Source organism: Plecotus auritus (genome assembly GCF_963455305.1).
Source record: "Plecotus auritus genome assembly, chromosome: 7".
Taxonomy (NCBI): Eukaryota; Metazoa; Chordata; class Mammalia; order Chiroptera; family Vespertilionidae; genus Plecotus; species Plecotus auritus.
Window position 1 is genome coordinate 16,805,351 of NC_137774.1, and position 19,595 is coordinate 16,824,945.

At 42.3% G+C, this 19,595-nt stretch overlaps 1 protein-coding gene across 8 annotated transcripts in view; it reads left to right on the forward strand.

Annotated features, from left to right (window-relative positions):
* The window catches only part of LOC308253942 (signal transducer and activator of transcription 5B), a 61,229-nt gene that overhangs the window by 24,026 nt on the left and 17,608 nt on the right, over positions 1-19,595 (forward strand). For 2 of the 8 annotated variants that reach the window (XM_080679717.1, XM_080679718.1), the window contains exons 2-4: positions 13,882-14,018; positions 17,504-17,632; positions 18,705-18,794. In XM_080679717.1, coding sequence (XP_080535843.1) covers positions 13,882-14,018; positions 17,504-17,632; positions 18,705-18,794 — 356 coding nt within the window. Of the gene's footprint in view, positions 1-13,878; positions 14,019-17,031; positions 17,101-17,181; positions 17,288-17,475; positions 17,633-18,704; positions 18,795-19,595 lie in introns of those variants that run through there. The other 6 variants (XM_080679715.1, XM_080679713.1, XM_080679716.1 and 3 more) reach the window with 4 other exon arrangements.

Sequence of the window (19,595 nt, forward strand, 5' to 3'; positions counted from 1 at the left end):
AGTCACCCTCCCAACGGGAATCTGCATTCTGGACGTAGGACTTCATCCTCTTGTTTTGGCGCAGTAATCAGTCTTTCGGATTGCATTTGGTAGTACGCCTGGTAACCGTAGGAGTGGGTTGTTGATAAACACTGCGCCTTAGGTTTATGCTCAGCTGCTTTTTTGAGGCATAATTAAAAGACGCAGTTTCGTTTGCATAAAGAAGAAGCTGTCTTTGGAATTTCTGCTCGTATTGGCATCATCCCATTTCATGTAATTCTCCTCTTTGAAATCGCCACAACGAGGCGTTAGCTCTGCTCTAGAAACCTGTCACGATATTTATGGAATGGTACAGCTTGCAATTATGCTTGCCGTGATTAGCACCGATGATGAGTCAAAACCTCCGTCACATTTTCTATAAAGTGTGATTCAGTCCCATTATTCCTGCAATAAGGACTCAAGTTAATGACCTCCATGGTGTTAAAAATAACATCTTGAAGGAAATAACTGACCTACCAGCCATTTCAGCTATTTCCCCCAATTTGGGTTCTTTTTGTAACTCGGAGGTCTACCAACGTCGTATTTAACACGCAATTTTTGAACACCTACCATGCACTAAGTATTGTGCTGCAGGAATCAAAATAAATGAGAAATGGTTCCTGCCCTGGGATAAGTTACAATGTAGTTAAGCAACAGGTAACTCAAAATTGCTTTAGTTTTTATGCCCGGAGTGTAGCACATTCTCACTCTAGAACAGTAAAGCATTCCATCTTTCAGTTATTTATTTAAAAATATATTTTTATTGATTTCAGAGAGGAAAGGAGAGGGAAAGAGGTAGAAACATCAATGATGAGGGAGAATCATTGATCGGCTGCCTCCTCCACACCCCACACTGGGGATCCAGCCCACAACCCAGGCATGAGCCCTGACCGGCAATCAAACCGTGACCTCCAGGTCCACACGCAACCACTGAGCCACGCCAGCCAGGCAAGCATTCCGTCTTTTAAAACTGGGATGATCAACCTTGGCTGGTGTTGCTCAGCTGGCGGGGCGCTGTCCCATGCACTGAAAGGTTGCCCGTTTGATTCCCAGTCAGGGTACATGCCCAGGTTGCAGGCTCCTTCCCAGTAGGGGATGTGCAGGAGGCAGCCAATCAGTGTTTCACTCTCACATCGATGTTTCTGTCTCTAAAAATCAATTAAATATAATAAAAATTAAAACTGGGGTGATCAAAATGATAAAAGGCATAGGATCCGAGCACTGGTTGATTCCTTTTTTAGCTAACGGTGTTAAAGATTGTATGAGGCACCTTTCATAGAAGTATAAAATTCCTAGGTTCCTTGTTCCCAATGTCCCCTGTTAAATTCAGAAGAGTAAGTACTTCTTAGTGGCATGGTTTGGTGAACCCAGATGCTCTAACATTCAGCCAGTTATATAACGTACACTGTAAACAGTAATGTGATCATGTATACGCTTGTCATATTAATATTCGTTATCATAGGAATTTATCATTGACACCTGGTGTGTAACTTCGCCTGCATATCAGCATTAAGTAAGTTGACGTTTAATTATTGGTATAAGGTGAACAGTTACCAGATGACAGCTGACTTCAGTATCCTTTACTGTCCTATCTTACCTGCCAGGATATTCCACAAGCTGTTACCCCTTTTTGTAAGTGATTATTGTCGCTATAATGAGAAAACTGGAGATTAAGATGTTCCCTCCTAAATCTTGGGGGCCGATTATAACATATCTAATGGAAAACTAATAAGGGATTTGGGAACAAATGTAACAAGTATAACCAGCCACCCTGCTTCTTATAGGAAGTGTCACAATGTTCATTCTGACCACAAGTGGTCAGGGCCTAGGTTTGGCCTCATTGGAAAGTTACCCACCCCCAGAACTGTTCTCATTGTTCTCCTCTCACTCCCTTTAACAATCTAACACTTTAGCTGACTCCTGATTGACTTAGGGGACTGAAGGTGAGCCACCACCCCCTAACATGGCTCCCTTTGGTTGTCTGAAGGTTTGTCATCTAGATGTTCTCACCATCCCATACAAAGCATTTTTGGAATGTCACATAATTTTTTGTATCTATCTGTGAGTTGTACTTTGTGTTAACTCACTTTGTAGCTGTTATCTTAAAGCAGTCTTAAACCACAGGTATCCGTGTGAGGAAAAACTCATGTGGATGGGTGAGAGGTTTTAAGAAGTGCGGGGTTTGAAAGGAGGCGCCCTGCAGGTGGACAGCCTAGGTACTGATCCCAGCTCCTGCGCTTCCTTGCTGCAGGACTAGGGGCAAATTTCCTCCTTCTTCAGCCTGTTTCCTCGTCTGTAGAATGAGAGGAATAACTGTGCTGCCGTATAGGTTTCTCATGAGGGTGCATATAAAGGGCATGTAGCAGTGCGTGAGTTCTTGGCACAGTCAGAGCTCCTTGGATGTTATTACCACTGTTACTAAGTATTACAATTTCTACTCATCCTCTTTTTCTCCTCTCCGAGCTGGTTCCTTTGCTGTTATTGAAGGTTTGGTGATTAAGTACAGGAAAGGCTTGGAAATGTAATAGTTTATTTTGTTTCCAACACGAAACCCGTTTCTAGTGTTGGTAGCAATCGTTCATTTAGCAAGTATAACAAACTAACAAGTTTCTCCTTGAACCCCAGACTGTGTTCCTTTTGCACGTCTCAGGGGGGGTTACATACCCTCCATCATCAAAGCCTAGAGTCTTTAGAACACAAGCGTATCTCACAAAAAGCCTGGTGTCTCTGTTGCCACCACAACCTGAAACTAGCGGGTTGGAAACCACAGAGAGCCTACCACATGCTGGAGGAGCCTGGAAGGCCCATCACAGTTTCTTGTAAGTTGCATGTAGACAGCTAAGCCAGGAACCAGTCTGGCTGAGAAAACTTAAAAAGTCTTCTTTTTTTCCTTCCTCTTCATCTTTCTATTCAAAAGGATCTAATTTGTTGCCTCTGGGAAGATTGAATGCATAGATGAGCTCTTAATTAAAAGAAGTCTACACAGGAATGTGCTGTTTTCTGTGCGGGTGAGCGGGTGTTCAATATTATTTTCTTAATATTTTTTTTAATTGACTTCAGAGAGGGAGAGAGAGAGAGAAACATCAGTGATGAGAGAGAATCATCAGAGAGAATCATCAGTCGCCTGCCTCCTGCACACTCGCTACTGGGGACCGAGCCCACACCCGGGCCTGTGCCCTGACCAGGAACCAAATCGTGACCTCCTGGTTTATAGGTGGATGCTCAACCGCTGAGCCACACCGGCCAGGTTCTATATTACTTCATAACTATTTGGGGTTACTATCTAAAGAGGATTTAAAATCATATTTTCTGTCCTCTTCCTCCTTTTGCTCATAGTTGTACAGTCTTTTCTCCATGTCTAATCTAGGAAACTATATAGTCATTGTATATGTGCTTGTCAGCCTTGAACCCGGCCAGTGCCTTATTGTGTTGGACAATGATTGGGCTTTAGTTTGAGAAGAGGGAAAGCTAAAGATTTATTTTCAGATCAAGCCACTAGGGGCCTTACATGTTGTCATTATTACAGCCCAAAAATCGTTTTATTTTTAGGTAGCGACTTCTGGAACATTAGTGTCAATCCAGTCCCGTCCTTTTCCTCGTGTTTAAGTCCACATTACATCTGGTGGTTTTTGACAGTCCCACTGCTGTTCAAAAAGCATAGTTCCATGTGATCGAGTTGTCTTTAACTTAGTCATGTGAGACACTTTACTATGGTTCTGGGTCTCACATTGGGTTTGTTTTTCTTTGGCGCTTTACTGGAAACCAAACACTATTGCGTACCAGCTGCAGAAGGGGAAGTTGGCAAGAATTAACTGCTTTCTGTTTGGTCTGTCTGAGGCAGCTGACCTTTTGGAAGGAAATCGCTGCTCTTTGCTTCTTCCTGTAACAGTGCAGCCCGTGAAAGAGCATAGACACAGAGCCGTTATCCTGGCTGATGTCTCGGGGCGAAAGTGCTGTTTGTGTGCCGATGGGAGTTTTTCAGTGCACCTGTTGTCTGTTGTAGGGACAGTCACTCGAGTTCGTGGTGCTTAGCTGTGTGTACATATCCCAGTAGATACAGAGCCAGAGAGAATCTGTCTCTAGAAAAAGTAGTTTGCTTTAGCAAAAGTAATTGTATTTTCTTGCAAAGTGCCCGTGTTAATGCTGTGGTAAAAGTTACTTTGTGCACAGGTTTAATTCTTCTTTATGTTGAAGGTCCTGATATCATTATTATTTCTGATACTGGGTAACCTTTTTGTCACCAAGAGGCCGAACATGTTGACTTTCTAAGACATGGTGAGCCCTGATTTAAATGTCATTTCATCTCAGAATTAGAATTAGCTGCTTGCCACCTGCTACCCCATTGCTGGACCCACGTTTCTGCAGGACTTGTTCGATTTAAACACAGTGAGCATCGTTCTCCACACATGGGCATTATCCTCAGAAAGCTGCCGTCAGTCGGACTTCACAAATGGAACATCATCCAGTGAGCAAACAAAGGAACTAGCTGATGAGGCATTTCTCTCTCAACAGACACGGTTTTAGTTTTCCATTTGTTTTAACCAAAACATGGTTAGGTTCACTTTCTATTTTGGGGCGTGTGTGCGTGTGTGTGTGTGTGTGTGTGTGTGTGTGTGTGTGTGTGTGTGTGTTTAAAGGATTTACATTCAAATAATGGTCTGTTGGCAAGAATGAAGTAGATTCTGATCATGGTAAATACAGAGAATGAAGCTACCTGAAGCGGGGGAGGGACACAGGAAATGCTACCTTCTTCTGCGCTCATTTTGGGCTCGGTGGGTCCGTGTTCTGTTTCCGGGTCCTTTGGTGTCTCTCCCAGGTTTGCTGCTGATGGTTCGGTGAGCTGGTGTGGATGCACATAAAGTGTCAAGCATAACCCAGGGGGAATGACCTCAGGGCTCCCTTAGCCAGGTTGCCCCACCGCGCTGCCTTTCTGTTCTTGGAAACCGGCCTGAGCTGTCCAACCTGACTGAGACGGTGGAGGGTCCAAGAGGGAATGCAAACCTTGCTGTGGCTGTAAGTGCACGTTCTGGGCACAAACGAAGTTGATGTCAGCAAAACAGGATGGAGCCCCCCAGTTCTGTTGGCCTTGGAGTAGGAGCCAATTTAGGAACCACTGGCTAAGGCCTTCTGGGATCTGGTCTTGTAACTCTAGCCTTCTGGAGGCCTTGAATTGTTACCCTTCAACTTTCAAGGGCCTTCTCGTATGCCAGTTGTGTTCAGGTGTGTCATTACGGGTAAGGGGAATGTCGTTTTGAAAAAGGAGTTTTTAGAGAGAGTGGAAGGGAGGGGAAGAGACAGAGAGAGAAACATTGATGTGAGAGAGTCACATCTATTGGTTGGCTCCCCCATGTGCCCCGATGGGGGAGGGGGCGGGGGGGGATCAAGCCTGCAACCGAGGTAGGTGCCCTTGATCGGAATCAAATCCAAGACCCTTCAGTCGACGCTCTAAACACTGAGCAAACCCAGCCAGGGCACAGCAAATGTTTTTAGTTACGTGGAAAGTGGTAGTGATGTAGTCTCTTCCCAAATGGGTTTTCAGGTTGCTAAATGGATTTCAACACAGAGAGAATGAAAATGCCTCGAGCTGCGGGCCACTGTGGCAGGAGGGAGCCCGCTTGCAGGACAGCATCCTCCCGCCTGCAGCACAGTCCCGAGAAGTCCTGATGTTTATGTGCCGCCAGGGATCATTTCCAGACGAGAGCAAGCCTCTAATTGCTTTTATTTTTTTTCCCTTTGATTGTGAAAAAATTTAAAATTACTGAAAAATTGAAAGAATAGAACAATGAACACTCATATACACTTTGCCTGGATTAACCAGTTGTTAACAGTTGTTACATTTAGGTAGCACCTCTCTCTCCCTCTCCCCTTTGAAAGTAAGTCGCAGACATCATGACTTTACCCTTAAATACTTGAGTATGTATCTACCAAGAACAAGGTCATTCTATATAAACTCAATGCCATTATCACTCTTAAGAACTGTAACATAGCCCTAACCGGTTTGGCTCGGTGGATAGAGTATCAGCCTGTGGACTGAAAGGTCCCAGGTTTGATTCTGGTCAAGGGCATGTACCTTGGTTGCAGGCACATCCCCAGTAGGAGGTGTGCAGGAGGCAGCTGATCAATAATTCTCTCTCATCATTGATGTTTCTATCTTACTCTCCCTCTCCCTTCCTCTCTGAAGTCAATAAAAATGTATTTTTTTAAATGTAATTAAAAATTTTAATTGTCCCAGTATTGTCCTTTAGAACTGTGGTGTGGGTTTTTTTAAAACTATGTTCTAGGTAGTTATGTTTTTTTAGTCTCCTTTAATCTAGAACAGTTCCACATTTTTCTGTCTTTCATATGAGTCTCACAATTTGTATTTGTCTGTTGTTTATTCACGAGTAGAGGTGAAACATTTCATTTGTGTGTTCTTTTCAGTGCATCACAGCTGGAGGCATAAAATGTCTGTTTGTCCCATGATCGGGGATGTTTGATTACTTGGTTAAGGTGTTGTCCACCAGCTTTTTCCACTGAATACATACCTTTTCCCCTCTGTGAATAATAAGTAATATGTGAGGCAATACTTTGACACTGTGTGACTATCCTGTTCTCCAACAAGTATCACCTAATCGTTTTAGCAGCTATGATGATCCTTGTCCGAGTCCACTCTCTTTATTTATGGGATTGTGTGTGCTGGGCCAAGTTATATTTAGGTGACAGTTTTAAATATATGCTAACCCACTGATTAAGACTTGATCTTTATATTTAGCAAATAGCTGCCCTCCCTCCTCCTTTAGACCTCCCTCCCCCATTCTACTTCCTCCCCTTTTTCTCTTCTTCCCATAATAATATGTAATCATTTGGCTGTGACATAAAGATTTATGACTGATTGTCTTCCCAGAATATTATCATCTCTATGTTGCCTGGGCAAATTTTTCCTTGTTTATATTTTTACGAGCCAAATACTTTTATTCTTTCTGTCCTCATCCCATCTGTTTAATAATCTGATTTTGTTAGAGAACTGCCTTCCTGATTGCTTATAAAGTAGTGTTTAGAAAAAAAAATTTAAAGAGCAGATGGCTCTGGTATTGACCTACTTCTGCATGGGAAAGTTTTACTATAACCTTCTTACTTGATGTTAGGCCAATTTTAATATGAACAAGGCCTTAATCCTTTATTACTACTATTCAATATTTTTCTGTCCCTCCAAGTTCCTACTACTGGGTAACCATCACCACTGAATGCATGTAATCATTGATATTGACACAACCAGGGAACTTGCTGTTTATAATCTTTCCAAAGTCCTTCAGTCTTTAAATGGATCTGATCTGATTAACAGTTTTGAATCCTGGTTCCTTGCCTTATGCTTTGCAGATTAGAAGCAAAGTTTATACACCTTCTGTTTCATCTGCCAAGTAGCCCAAGCCTTTGCCCAAATCTGAGCTTCGCAATGTTAGGTATCTTATTCTAATCCCTTACTCTTTTTCTTTCTTTAAATTATGAAATGTAGCAACATAAGAAAAGTACATGAAATAACAGGACCAGCCACCACAAGTCCTCAGGACAGAGGGGGCATGGTAGAGGGGGAGAAGGTCAGCCTCGCGGGCCAGACTGCCCACATGTCAGTGCCCCTCAGAAGTATGGAACCTGGAGCAAATACTTCACCCCCAAAAGAAACCTGTCCCCATTACAAGTCACTCCCTGTTACCCCAGCCCTTGGCAACCACCGATTTACTGTGTCCCTGTGGGTTTTCCTATTCTGGTCATTCCATATAAATGGAATTTATAATATGTGGCCTTTTATGTCTGGCTTCTTTCGCTTAGCGTCATGTTTTCAAAGTTCATCCATGTTGTAGTACGTGTCAGTACTTTATTCCTTCTTATGTCTGAATAAGATTCCATTTTATGTTTCCAGTCATATTCATATTACTCCTTCTTCTGCCGATGGACCTTTGGGTTATTTCTGCTTTTTGGCTACTAGTATTGTGAATGATGCTGCTCTGAACATTTGTGCACAAGTTTTTGCAGACATGTTTTCAGTTCTCTTAGGCACATAACCGGGAGTGGAACTGCTGGGTCCTATGGAAATTCCATGTTTAACCTTTTGGAGAATTTCCAGCTTGCTTTCCAAAGTTGCACCATTTTACAATCCTGTTTAACTTGCTGACTCGGTTCTCTCATCTATAAAGTGGGGATTATAATAGTGCTGACCTCCCAGGGTTTTGTGAGGATTAAATGAGTAGGTTCAGAGAAGCACTTACAGTAATAAATCATATAATAGGTGTTCTGTAAGTGATAAATCCGATGGGGGATAATAACACTAATAAATGTTATTTTAATTCATTTTTCCATCTTATTTCTAAAATTATGTTTATTTATTGGATAAATCAAAAATTTTGTTGCTAATAATTCATACTTTAATTAGTAGGAGTCAGATTGTCCTTGGAAAGAACAGGATTTTTAAATTATTTTTCTGGAGTCTAGTAACAGCAGGTCATTTCATTCAACACTGTTCCATTCTAACGTTGAGATGAGATCCCATAGGAACGGAACTCTTGTTTACATCATTAGCCGGTGGTGAAATTGGTTTCATTATACATCGTTTTGCTTAAAGTCGCAGAACCTATCGGTGAGGTTAAGTGAGGACTCGCTGTACTTAGGGCAGTCTTGCTCTGGGGACAGCACCCGTCACAACTCACTCTCTCATTCAGAGGCGAGCTGGGAACAGTCCTCCCAGTGCCTTTCCCTACTGAGGTGACTTAGCCATTATGTCTAGAACTTGAACCCTATGTTAGAGACTGGGATGGGATGGATGGGATGGGATGGGATGGGGTGGGGTGGGATGGGATGGGGTGGGATGGGATGGGATGGGATGGGATGGGATGGATGGGATGGGATGGATGGGATGGATGGGATGGGGTGGGATGGGATGGGATGGAGGATAGGAATTATAAAATGCTTTATTTATTAATTATTTTATCCTCACCTGAGGCTATTTTTTTCCATTGCTTTCAGAAAGAGTGGAAGGAAGGGAGACAGATAGAGAGAAAAACATTGATGTGAGAGAGATAAATCAACCCTTCACCTGCTGGCGCCAACACGGGGGGGGGGGGGGGGTAGTGGTAGGGAGTGAACCTGTGCTCACCCTGACACTGTAACCACTGAGAAACACTGGCCAGGGATAAAAATGCTTTAAATTATACCCATAGCCCTGGCCGGTGTGACTCAGTTCCTTGAGCGTTGTCCTGTGCATCAAAAGGTCGCCGGTTTGATTTCCTGTCAAGGCACATGCCCAAGTTTATGGATTCGATCCTTGGTTGGGGTGTGTGGGGAAGGCAGCCAATCAATCTCTCTCTCTAATTAATTTTTAAAAACACGTTAAGAGCATAAATTAAACACATAAACCCAGCAGACCATTAAATCCCTGCACACATTTTATGCCTCCCACTCCCATCCCACGCTGGAATTCAGTCACTCAGTTGGCCCATTTGCATCGGGACCCTTCTGTTGTCACGCGCTCCACATATCTCTTAGCCCAGAGCTTAGCTATGGCATGACTTTGGCCACAGTGTTCCAGAAGAATTCAGAGACCGTGATATTTTTCTTTACAAAAGCTTTATATTTTATTTTTAAAAGGGAAAGCGTCTAATAAAAAGGTATTTATTATTGAGACAAAATTATCCCTAAATCCCAGCCACTCATATAATTTATTTGTTAGTGGGCATTTATTTTTATGGTTTTCAATAAGCCTGTATCATTATGAGCTATTAAACTTTGAAACCTGTTTTAACAACTAACTGCCTGAGGGTCCGCGTTATTTGGCGCTCCTGAGATGCACCCAGAAATGTCACGTGGATGTAGATAGCTTACACTTTCAGAAAGCACAGCATTCTGCATCCAGACTGGGTTGGGTTGTTGGGAGCGCTTACGAACACTAAGTGCCACTAAGTAACGCTCACATAGTTCTCATCTTCGGCTAAAAATAAGACTGTGGATCCATTTCCCAGTCTTCAGAGAAGCCCCTGTGATGATTTACCAAAGACACAAACCACTTCCCTTGTCAGAACATCACGCACTGAAGAGGGAGCTGCCCGTAAATAAGCAGAAGAGAGAGTGTATTGAGGCCAGGGGGGTGCAGTCACCGCCCGCGTGGAGCAGCCAGACCGGCGAGAAAGGGCAGAGAATCAGCTTACGCAGGTGTAGGTGTCACCTGGTAACGGGCGTGGCGAGTGTCGACATGCATGCAGAAAAGCACTAATGCTTAGGGTCTCGGTTTTGTTGATACGATTGGGGAAAGTGGTGGTATTTTTTTCTCCCTCAACCACGTATTTTAAATTGTTACATAATAATCTCCGTTAAGTCACCCCACATCCCATGCGTATATAATTTTTAGTTAAAAAGTAAAAATGATTCTCTATTTTTTGTGTATTTTTATTTTACATTTTTTACTACTCATAGGCAAAACCTACTTTCTCTGTCAAAGAATTTTCATGTAGTGGAATTAAAGTACACTGTATTTATCAAAATAAGTTGGTTGCCACCTTATATTTTCCAGCTATTATTCTTCAAGTGGCATTTTAGAAAATAACTATTATATTTAAAATATATATTTTATTGATTTTTTACAGAGAGGAAGGGAGAGGAATAGAGAGTTAGAAACATCGATGAGAGAGAAACATCGATCAGCTGCCTCCTGCACATCTCCCACTGGGGATGTGCCCACAACCAAGGTACATGCCCTTGACTGGAATCGAACCTGGGACCCTTGAGTCTGCAGGCTGACGCTCTATCCACTGAGCCACACCGGTCAGGGCATAGAAAATAACTATTATATTTAGAGCCATAAAAATATTCTGACACATACCAACAGCTCAGCATCCCACTATTTGATAAAAACTGAGAACTAATATAAAACACAAGACAAGCCCTCGTTGGGGTGCTCAGTGGTTAGAGCATCGGACTGAAGGGTGGCCGGTTTGATTCCATCAAGGGCATGTACCTCGGTTGCAGGCTCAATTCCCAGCCCTGGGTCACAGTGCGTATAGGGGGCAACCAATCGATGTGTCTCTCTCACACTATTTCACTCTCTCTGTCTCTCACTCTCCCTTCCATTCTCTCTAAAAATCAATGGAAAAAATATCCTTGGGTGAGGATTAACAACAACAACAAAACCCACAAACAAACAAAAAAACACCCACGAGACAAAATGAATGTATGACGTCTATATAGTACCCCTACATGTGCGGCATATCACCATGGTCTTTCTTAAAACAATAATAGGCCCTGGCCAGTGCGCTAAGTGGTTAGAGCATTAACCTATGCACCGAAGGGCACCTATCTCAGCTGCAGGCTGGATCCCCTGCCCCGGTTGGGCATGTGCGGGAGGCAACCAATCGATGTATCTCTCTTACATCGATATTTATCTGATATTTCTCTCTCTCTCCCTCCCTTCCACTCTCTCTAAAGAAAAAAATATCCTCAGGTAAGGATTAACAAAAACAATAATAGACTCCTGGAATATGCTCCGACAGCAGGACATGTGAAATATTTGCAACATATTTGGTGTGTATTTAACCACTCAGCAAGTGTTTATTGACTACTTGCCATGTCAAGCCACTGTGCTAGGCACTGCACTGGGGACACAGAAGCCAATAACTGTGTTCTTTTCACTTACCGTCCTTCAGAGTTCAGTGGGGAAGATAGACAAAAACAAATTAATGGAAACTAAAAGGAAAAGTGACAAATTGTGGCAAATGTTATTAAGGAACAAATAGACCATTGTAAATATAGACTCGTCCAAATTACAAAATCATCCCAGTTATAAAATTTGTTTCAGTTTCTTGCCTGGGTATTTCATACTGATATCTTGTTCCATAATAACTCTGAAAAAAGCTTATAGATTTGACCAAATTGCGTGTATACATTTATTTATGCAACAAAAAAATTTACTGATTGCTAATGTGCCAGGCACTGTTCTAGGCCCAAGAGAAGAAGCAGTGAACAAAACCAAGTCATCATGTTTGTGGTGACTTCTCCCTGGTAGGGAGACAGTAGACAAATATGGGATAAATGTCAGGAAGTGATCAATGACATGAAGAAAATAGACGGAGGATAGTGACCAGACTGTTATGTTACTTGGGTGGATTGAGAAGGAGTCTCTGAGGAGAGAAACGTTTTCCTTCTTTTGTCTCTTGGGTCAATTCAGTTAATGAATGCAGGATGCACGATTGCTTTTCTATCCATTGGTATCCTTCACATAGTCACTACAAGAGCCATGGTGAGGTCTTCTCTCCAGTTCCCTTCACTAAAGGAGACTAAAACCTGCATTCTTTGCTTCATTCTTCTTTCATTCTATTCGTGTAAATGCCTAAGCGCCTTCGTCCATCCACCCATCCATCTCTTTACCTTTTATCCAAAAAACATGCTTTGGTGTCTATTCCAAGTTTCCAAAATCTTGGGACATGATTTATTTGATTAAAAATTACATTGTACAATTAAATGTCTTCCAGATGTTTGATTATAACATGGAGGGAGCTCTTCTATCCAAGAGTCTTTCTCCTAGTAAACTCTCAGCCATTGAAATGTCATGTCTTGGGTCATCGTAGTGATCTCAGCCTTCATCCCTCAAAGCTCTAAATAAAATTGCACACCGCTCAAGTGTTCTATAGCATTGCACAATTCTAAAATAGGTAACTGGCACCCTCCCCACACCTCACTGTTGGCTAACTGACTAGTCCCATAAATAGCTCAGTGTTACACTATTGGATAACGATAACTAACAGAGATGGGATTTTTGTTTCCTAACACACTCATGTAGTCTCTGGTATTCAACAAAAGCAAGCTCTAATTCACTGGATCCTAACTATAACAGCTCTTGGGAGAATTGTGCCAATCAATAGCCAAATTGTTTTGGATGGGATTAAAGATAGCCCTGCCTTCTACCAGAGTCTACATTACGGATCAGTGTTAGAGCAAGATTCCGTGTTAGTCCCTTCTGTGTACATGAAAGTAATGTCACCACTGCAATCAGGTTAAGCCCAGAGAGTTTGTGCCAAATGGATTTAAAATTCTCAGGTGTGTCTGAGAAGGCATCTTCGTAGTTTTATAAGACCGTTTTTCTGAAATCAAGAGCATATTTTAAAAACCTATCCACTATTGGAATATAATGGTTCTTGTTTCTGACTCTTAGCTGGAATGTATTGTTTTTATGTCGGAAAGATTTTTAAAGGCTATAATTTAACAGAACATTGCTTCATAAATTCCTTACCAATAGCTCAGAAGGTGAACCTTGGGATGTTTTTCCAATAAAGTTGTGCCCTTTGTGTGCAAAGCATTGTTGCTTAGGTAACTAGTCATAATACATAGGGTTCAATCCATGCTTTAGATATTTTCACTTTCCTTTTACTGGGTCTTTTTCAAAATGGAAGTATGTTTATTGTAATTCTTAAAAGTCAAAATAAGAATCTAAAACAAGTGATTTTTTAAAAATCCCCACGCTAATTATGTATCATTACTATTCAGATGTTGCTTACTGTTGCTTCAAGTTCGGAACAAAAGTAAAGAAAATGTCTATGATATCAAAGCTATAGGCAGTTCTTCCCCTAATGCTACCTTTGCACTTTTGCTTCTAGGACTTCAGTGTATTGTACAGTCAGAGCTTTATGGACCCACTTAGATACCTTCCCATGGCCACACGGAACACCTACATCTTGAAAACATTGTAACGCTAAAATTCAGTTCAAGAACCCTGATCTTCAGTCTACCAGAAAGGGTTTAAGAAGCAATTATCTTTAGCTTTTATGACTATATTAATATTTACTCTAGTGGACTTAAAAGGGGAAGAAAAAAAAACACCCAAACCACTGATTGTTTGTTTAGCAGATTGTAAACATGGCTGTGTGGATCCAGGCCCAGCAGCTCCAAGGAGATGCCCTTCATCAGATGCAAGCCTTGTACGGCCAGCATTTCCCCATCGAGGTGCGCCATTACTTATCCCAGTGGATCGAGAGCCAACCATGGTAAGTGAACCGACTTTTCTCCATCATATTTCGTGAAGCACAAGCATATTCAAATTTGGAAAGATAACACAATGGGGACTCCAAAACTTACACCTTAAAAAAAAAATCCTGACCCATGAAGAGGTATTTAGTGCCATCTGAAATTTTAGAAAGATAGAATGACTCTTAGGATTTTAAAAATAGGATATCTTCCACCCGACTGGCATGACTCAGTGGTGGTTGAACATTGACCTATGAGGTCACAGGTTGTGGGCTCGATCCCCAGTGTGGGGCATGCAGGAGGAAGCCGATCAATGACTCTCTCTCATCATTGATGTTTCTGTCTCTCTCTCTCCCTCTCCCTTCCTCTCTGAAATCAATTAAAAATATTTTTTAAAAATAGGATATCTTCTCTTTAATAGTATATTCTGGCTAAAAACATTTGAGCATTGCAGCTAGTAAAAACCAATTAACAAATGTTTTGAGTGCCTATAAGGTGCCTAGCAGAGTCGTAGGTAGTAGAGTTCATATGAAAGAATTAAAACCTTTGTCCACATTTAGTGCTGAATGGGACAGATAAGGTATGTCCATTCACGTAATTTTTTAAAAAGTGTATTGTTAACAAATTTAACAATGGAGAGACATTGGTGTTTTTAAATTTATATGTAAATTATATATACACATAAAGACTAAAAGACAATACACCAAAATATTAACAATAATTATATCTTGATGGCAGATTTAACAAGCATGTTTATTTTTCTTGTTTTCCAAATTACTCTTTATTACATATTCAGGGAGGGAATTGTTTTTAAACTCTTTAAGCGTTAGTACAATGCAGCCACCTGTGATAAGGAGTATTTTTCATTGACACTGTTGCACGCCAGGCAGCAGGATGCCTGCTGCTCTGCTCAGGGCCTGGAGCAGGTTGGTTTGTCACCAGCCTGTCAATCTGATCTGACAGACTCATCCTCTGCTTCAGGCCTGCATCATTGCGGGTGGCGGGTGGCGTGGCCTCTCTGACAGAGCCCGGGGGTGGGGGGCGGGGGGTGGGGGAAACAGCCTTTACGCTACTACTGTTCGAGGAGGGCTGTATCCCTGGCAGTAACACTGCCTTGGTATAGTTGCAATTGTGTATTAGTAGCATATTTCTCTCCAGAAACTAGAGAGCATCAGGAAGGCAATTTTCTAGGCAATTAAAAAAATCTCAGCCTTGTGTAATTAAGTGAGAAAAAAGAGAGCTAAATGTGAGCCTGTCAACTGCACCTTGCTTAGTGCTTTTCCATTTCCTTTTCTTTCTTAATGATTTTGAGGAGTTCAGAAAAACATTAATAGGAAGTTTCTGTTTATTTAAAATTTCATTTGATAGAGTTTCCACGTCGTCTTCTTACTGAGCAAATGTTAAAAGACTTGTGTTGATATTAAAGGAAATTTTATTTAGTTAAAAAAATTTTTTCCCAATGACAGTGACATACAATATTATATTCGTTTCAGGTATACAACATAGTTATTAGACATTTATTTAACTTATAAAGTTATCGCCCTGATAACTCTAGAATTTTCCTTAGTTTGAGTTTTCTTAAGAATATAAAGATTTGCCGAAACCGGTTTGGCTCAGTGGATAGAGCGTTGGCCTGCGGATTGAAGGGTCCTAGGTTCAATTCCGGTCAAGGGCATGTGCCTTGGTTGCGGGCACATCCCCAGTGGGGGGTGTGCAGGAGGCAGCTGATCGATGTTTCTCTCTCATCGATGTTTCTAACTCTCTATCCTTCTCCCTTCCTCTCTGTAAAATATCAATAAAATATATTAAAAAAAAAAAAAGAATATAAAGATTTTAGCCTGGCCGGCATGGCTCAGTGGTTGAGCGTTGACCGATGAACCAGGAGATCACAATTCGATTAGGGCACATGCCCAGGTTGTGGGCTCAGTCCCCAGTGGGGGGCGTGCAGGAGGCAGCCAATCAATGATTCTCTCTCATCATTGATGTTTCTATTTCTCTCTCCCTCTCCCTTCCCCTCTGAAATCAATAAAAATATATTTTTAAAAAGAGTATAAAGATTTTAATAAAAATGTCCAGTTCTTCATGTTTACGGTAAGAAAATATTTGGGGCGGGGGGAGAAGGGGGAAGGACAGAGAATTAAGTATAAGAACCAGAGTTCTTGTTTTCCATGAGTTTTGCTCTGAGACTGGATCTTCTCAAGAATGGCTTCCTGGGACGAGGAGCGTTATTGCCAGTTGACACGGGTGCATGCTGGGCCGCCATTCCTTCCTCCCAGGCTTTTATTTAATATCTGTTTCATTTAGTCCATGGAACATGCACGTTGAACATTTGACTTTCTCCACTGTCTTCTCCAAGTGCATATTTCAGCATATCGTTTGATGAAGTCCGTTATCAGTGTGTGGTACTCCTGCTTGTGCCTCTGTTTGAAATTAGCTGCTAACTGACATTATGGGGTTCGAGATGACAGCACTTTTCAGCCAGCACCAAATCTCTTGTTTGGCTTTAGACCTGTGCAACAGTAATTGAATATTATTTCAGTCTGATAGCTGTTTGGTTTCTCCAGTGAGCTGAGTAATTAAGTTCTGCCAAATAGCAACTGTTACCTTAAATTGTTTAAAACATGAGAGTGTCCTGGAGGAGGGTTGAGAATGGGGGACGGAGAGAGAGAGGAAGGGAGGCCATCCAAATACTGTCACCAGTTACCTGGCTCTGCGTGAATACAGCATCTCTGGTTCCCTGGGGGAGTTAGTGTTGCCTGCAGGACCCAAGCCTGCGACTTGTGTAAATACTCATAGGAAGAGTCTGTCTGAAGAAATCATTTCCGAGGCTTCTTAGAAACAGCAATAAATGTTGTTTCACCTGTCTTAAGAAAATACTTTATGTGAAATTAGCAACATATAGAACCAGTCGGGGGTGGAAAAAAAAAGTAGAACATTCTCGACATTGTGTCCCTTACACCCGTGAAGGGGTGACTATAAATAGGAAATTATCAGAGCCCTATTTCCTTCAGTGTACACAAAGCACTTTCCTCTCCCTTCATTCCCAGCAGAGAGCATAAGCACCGGAGCAAGTGTAGGAGGAAGGAGAAAGGGCAGTACATTGTAAAAAAAAAAAAAAAAGAAAAAGGAAGGAAGGAAGGAAGGAAGGAAGGAAGGAAGGAAGGAAGGAAGGAAGGAAGGAAGGGAAAGAAAGAAAGAGAGAAAGAAAGAAAGAAAGAAAGAAAGAAAGAAAGAAAGAAAGAAAGAAAGAAAGAAAGAAAGAAAATAGACTCCTATACAGTCCACTCAGGTAGTTAGTGGGTTAGGATTAGATTCATGTAGGCATCTAATCAGTTTGAATGGAACTCCCCTAAAGTTTGCAGTGAGCTTTATGCCGAAATCTCTTTAGCCAAAGACAAGGTGTGATGTGTTGAGGCTGCATTTATATAGGCTCCTGTGCATGTATGTATACATATATATGTAATTTTTTTCCCCTAGGGACTCAATAGATCTTGATAATCCACAGGAGAACATTAAGGCCACCCAGCTCCTGGACGGCCTGGTGCAGGAGCTGCAGAAGAAGGCGGAGCACCAAGTGGGGGAAGATGGGTTCTTGCTGAAGATCAAGCTGGGGCACTACGCCACGCAGCTCCAGGTGGGTGTGAGCTCTGGGTCACCGCTGTCTTCCCTAGACGGGACTCCTCCTTCGTTTAGTACTTCCTCTACAGAGTTTCTTTCTCTTCAACTCAGGGTTGTGGAGTTGCCTGCATAAAGCTCTTGTTGTTTATTGTCATGGTTGTAGCTCTTTTTAAACTTTGAATCTGAAAATAATTTCAAGTTTACAAAAAGTTGCAAGGTTGATACAAAGACCCCCATTGTTAACATTTGCTTTATCATATGCTCTCCACATACACATCTTTTTTGGTCACTTGAGAGTGAGTTGTACACACCATGTCCCTTTGCCCTAAGTACTTCAGCGTCCATTTCCTAAGAATAGGCACCTTCTCTTACATCGTTGTCGTCCGGTTATCACCGTCAGTAAACGGTGCATGGATAGAACAACACCTTTAGGTAACTTTATGTCTACCTTCCCATCTTGTCAAATGACTTGATTCCCTTTAGGGCACTTTTTCTTCCCCCTCCAGTTCAGGATCCAGTCCAAGGTCACATCTTGCATCTAGTCATCATGTCTCTTTAATTGCCTTTAGTCTGGAACTGTTTCTCAGCCTTCTTTGTCTTTTGTTACACTGACACTCTGAAGTAATTTAGTGCCTCTACTTTTTAAAGATAAAACGTGTCTCACTTTGGGTTTGTGTGGCGTTTCCTCATGATGAGATTCAGGTTACACAACCCTGATCAGCACTCTAAGGGTCGTGTCCTTCTCACGGTATCACATCTGGAGACGTACAATGTCCATCTCCCCGTCGTTGGTGGAGTAATTTTCATTGCCCAGCAAAGTGGTGTCCAGGTTCTCCTCTGATGTGGCCTTTTTGGAGTTTAATTATCCTGTGTCCAAGAAGGATGCCGTAGTACTTTGGGCAAATTAGGGTACTCTGACCTTCTTACTTAGGTTTTTTACAATGTGCTTTCCTTGTCCCCAATTGATATTGGAGGAGCAACATATCTCATGATTACACCATCGTGTCTCTAGGAGTCTCCTCCAAGGTGGGGTTAGGCCCAGAGCATGGAGTGGGACCAAGTGATTGTCTGCTCTTGGATTCTTTCAGAACACGTATGACCGCTGCCCCATGGAGCTGGTCCGCTGCATCCGGCACATTCTGTACAACGAGCAGAGGCTGGTCCGAGAAGCCAACAATGTGAGTGTCCCCTGGGTGTGGGGAGAGGAGTTGGGAAACCCCATCTTGCCCACTTCCCTCTGGACCCCGTTTGTCATGATGACTCGGGGCACACCTATCAGTGTCTCTATAAACAGAGCCTTGTCCTAAAGGAAATAGAAGACTGTACTCTGGTCTTAACGGATTTATAGCCTTGATGAGCTTGCAGCCACAAAACAATGTGCACAGGTGTGAAGTAATTCAACCCCAAATGAATAGTTTTTCAGTAAAGTCATGTCTATATTCAGGTGAGACTTCTGCCCGCCTTCTCTCAGCCAGCGGGTGAAGGAATGGATCAGACCAGGCCACGTAAATGCCTGGATCCACAAAGCCCTTGTTGATGCCTCCCCTGTAACTTCACTTTGGGGTCTCCAGGATGACACCTGGGAGAGGTTCCCCTGATTCCCTCTTCCCTCAGTCACAAGTAGGTCTCGCATGAGAACAAAGACAATGTGTGTTCACCTGCCTGTTCCCCACTTTGTCCCCAGGGGTCATCATCCTTAGTAGGAAAACCCAGGTAACTTAGAAGGGAATTAGATGGGCCGCGATTGGGATACTCTGGTGGAGGCCAGAGCTGCACTAGGAATTCCTACTATGTTTTAGGACAGTGGTCAGCAAACTGCGGCTTGCGAGCCACATGCAGCTCGCGAGCCGCAGTTTGCCGCTCTGTTGACTAATGAGTTTGCCAACCACTGACCTAGACTCTCAATTCCGATAATTACAGGCTGTTGTTGTTCCTTGTGATTAAGCCCCTATCCCAGTGGTCGGCAAACTCATTAGTCA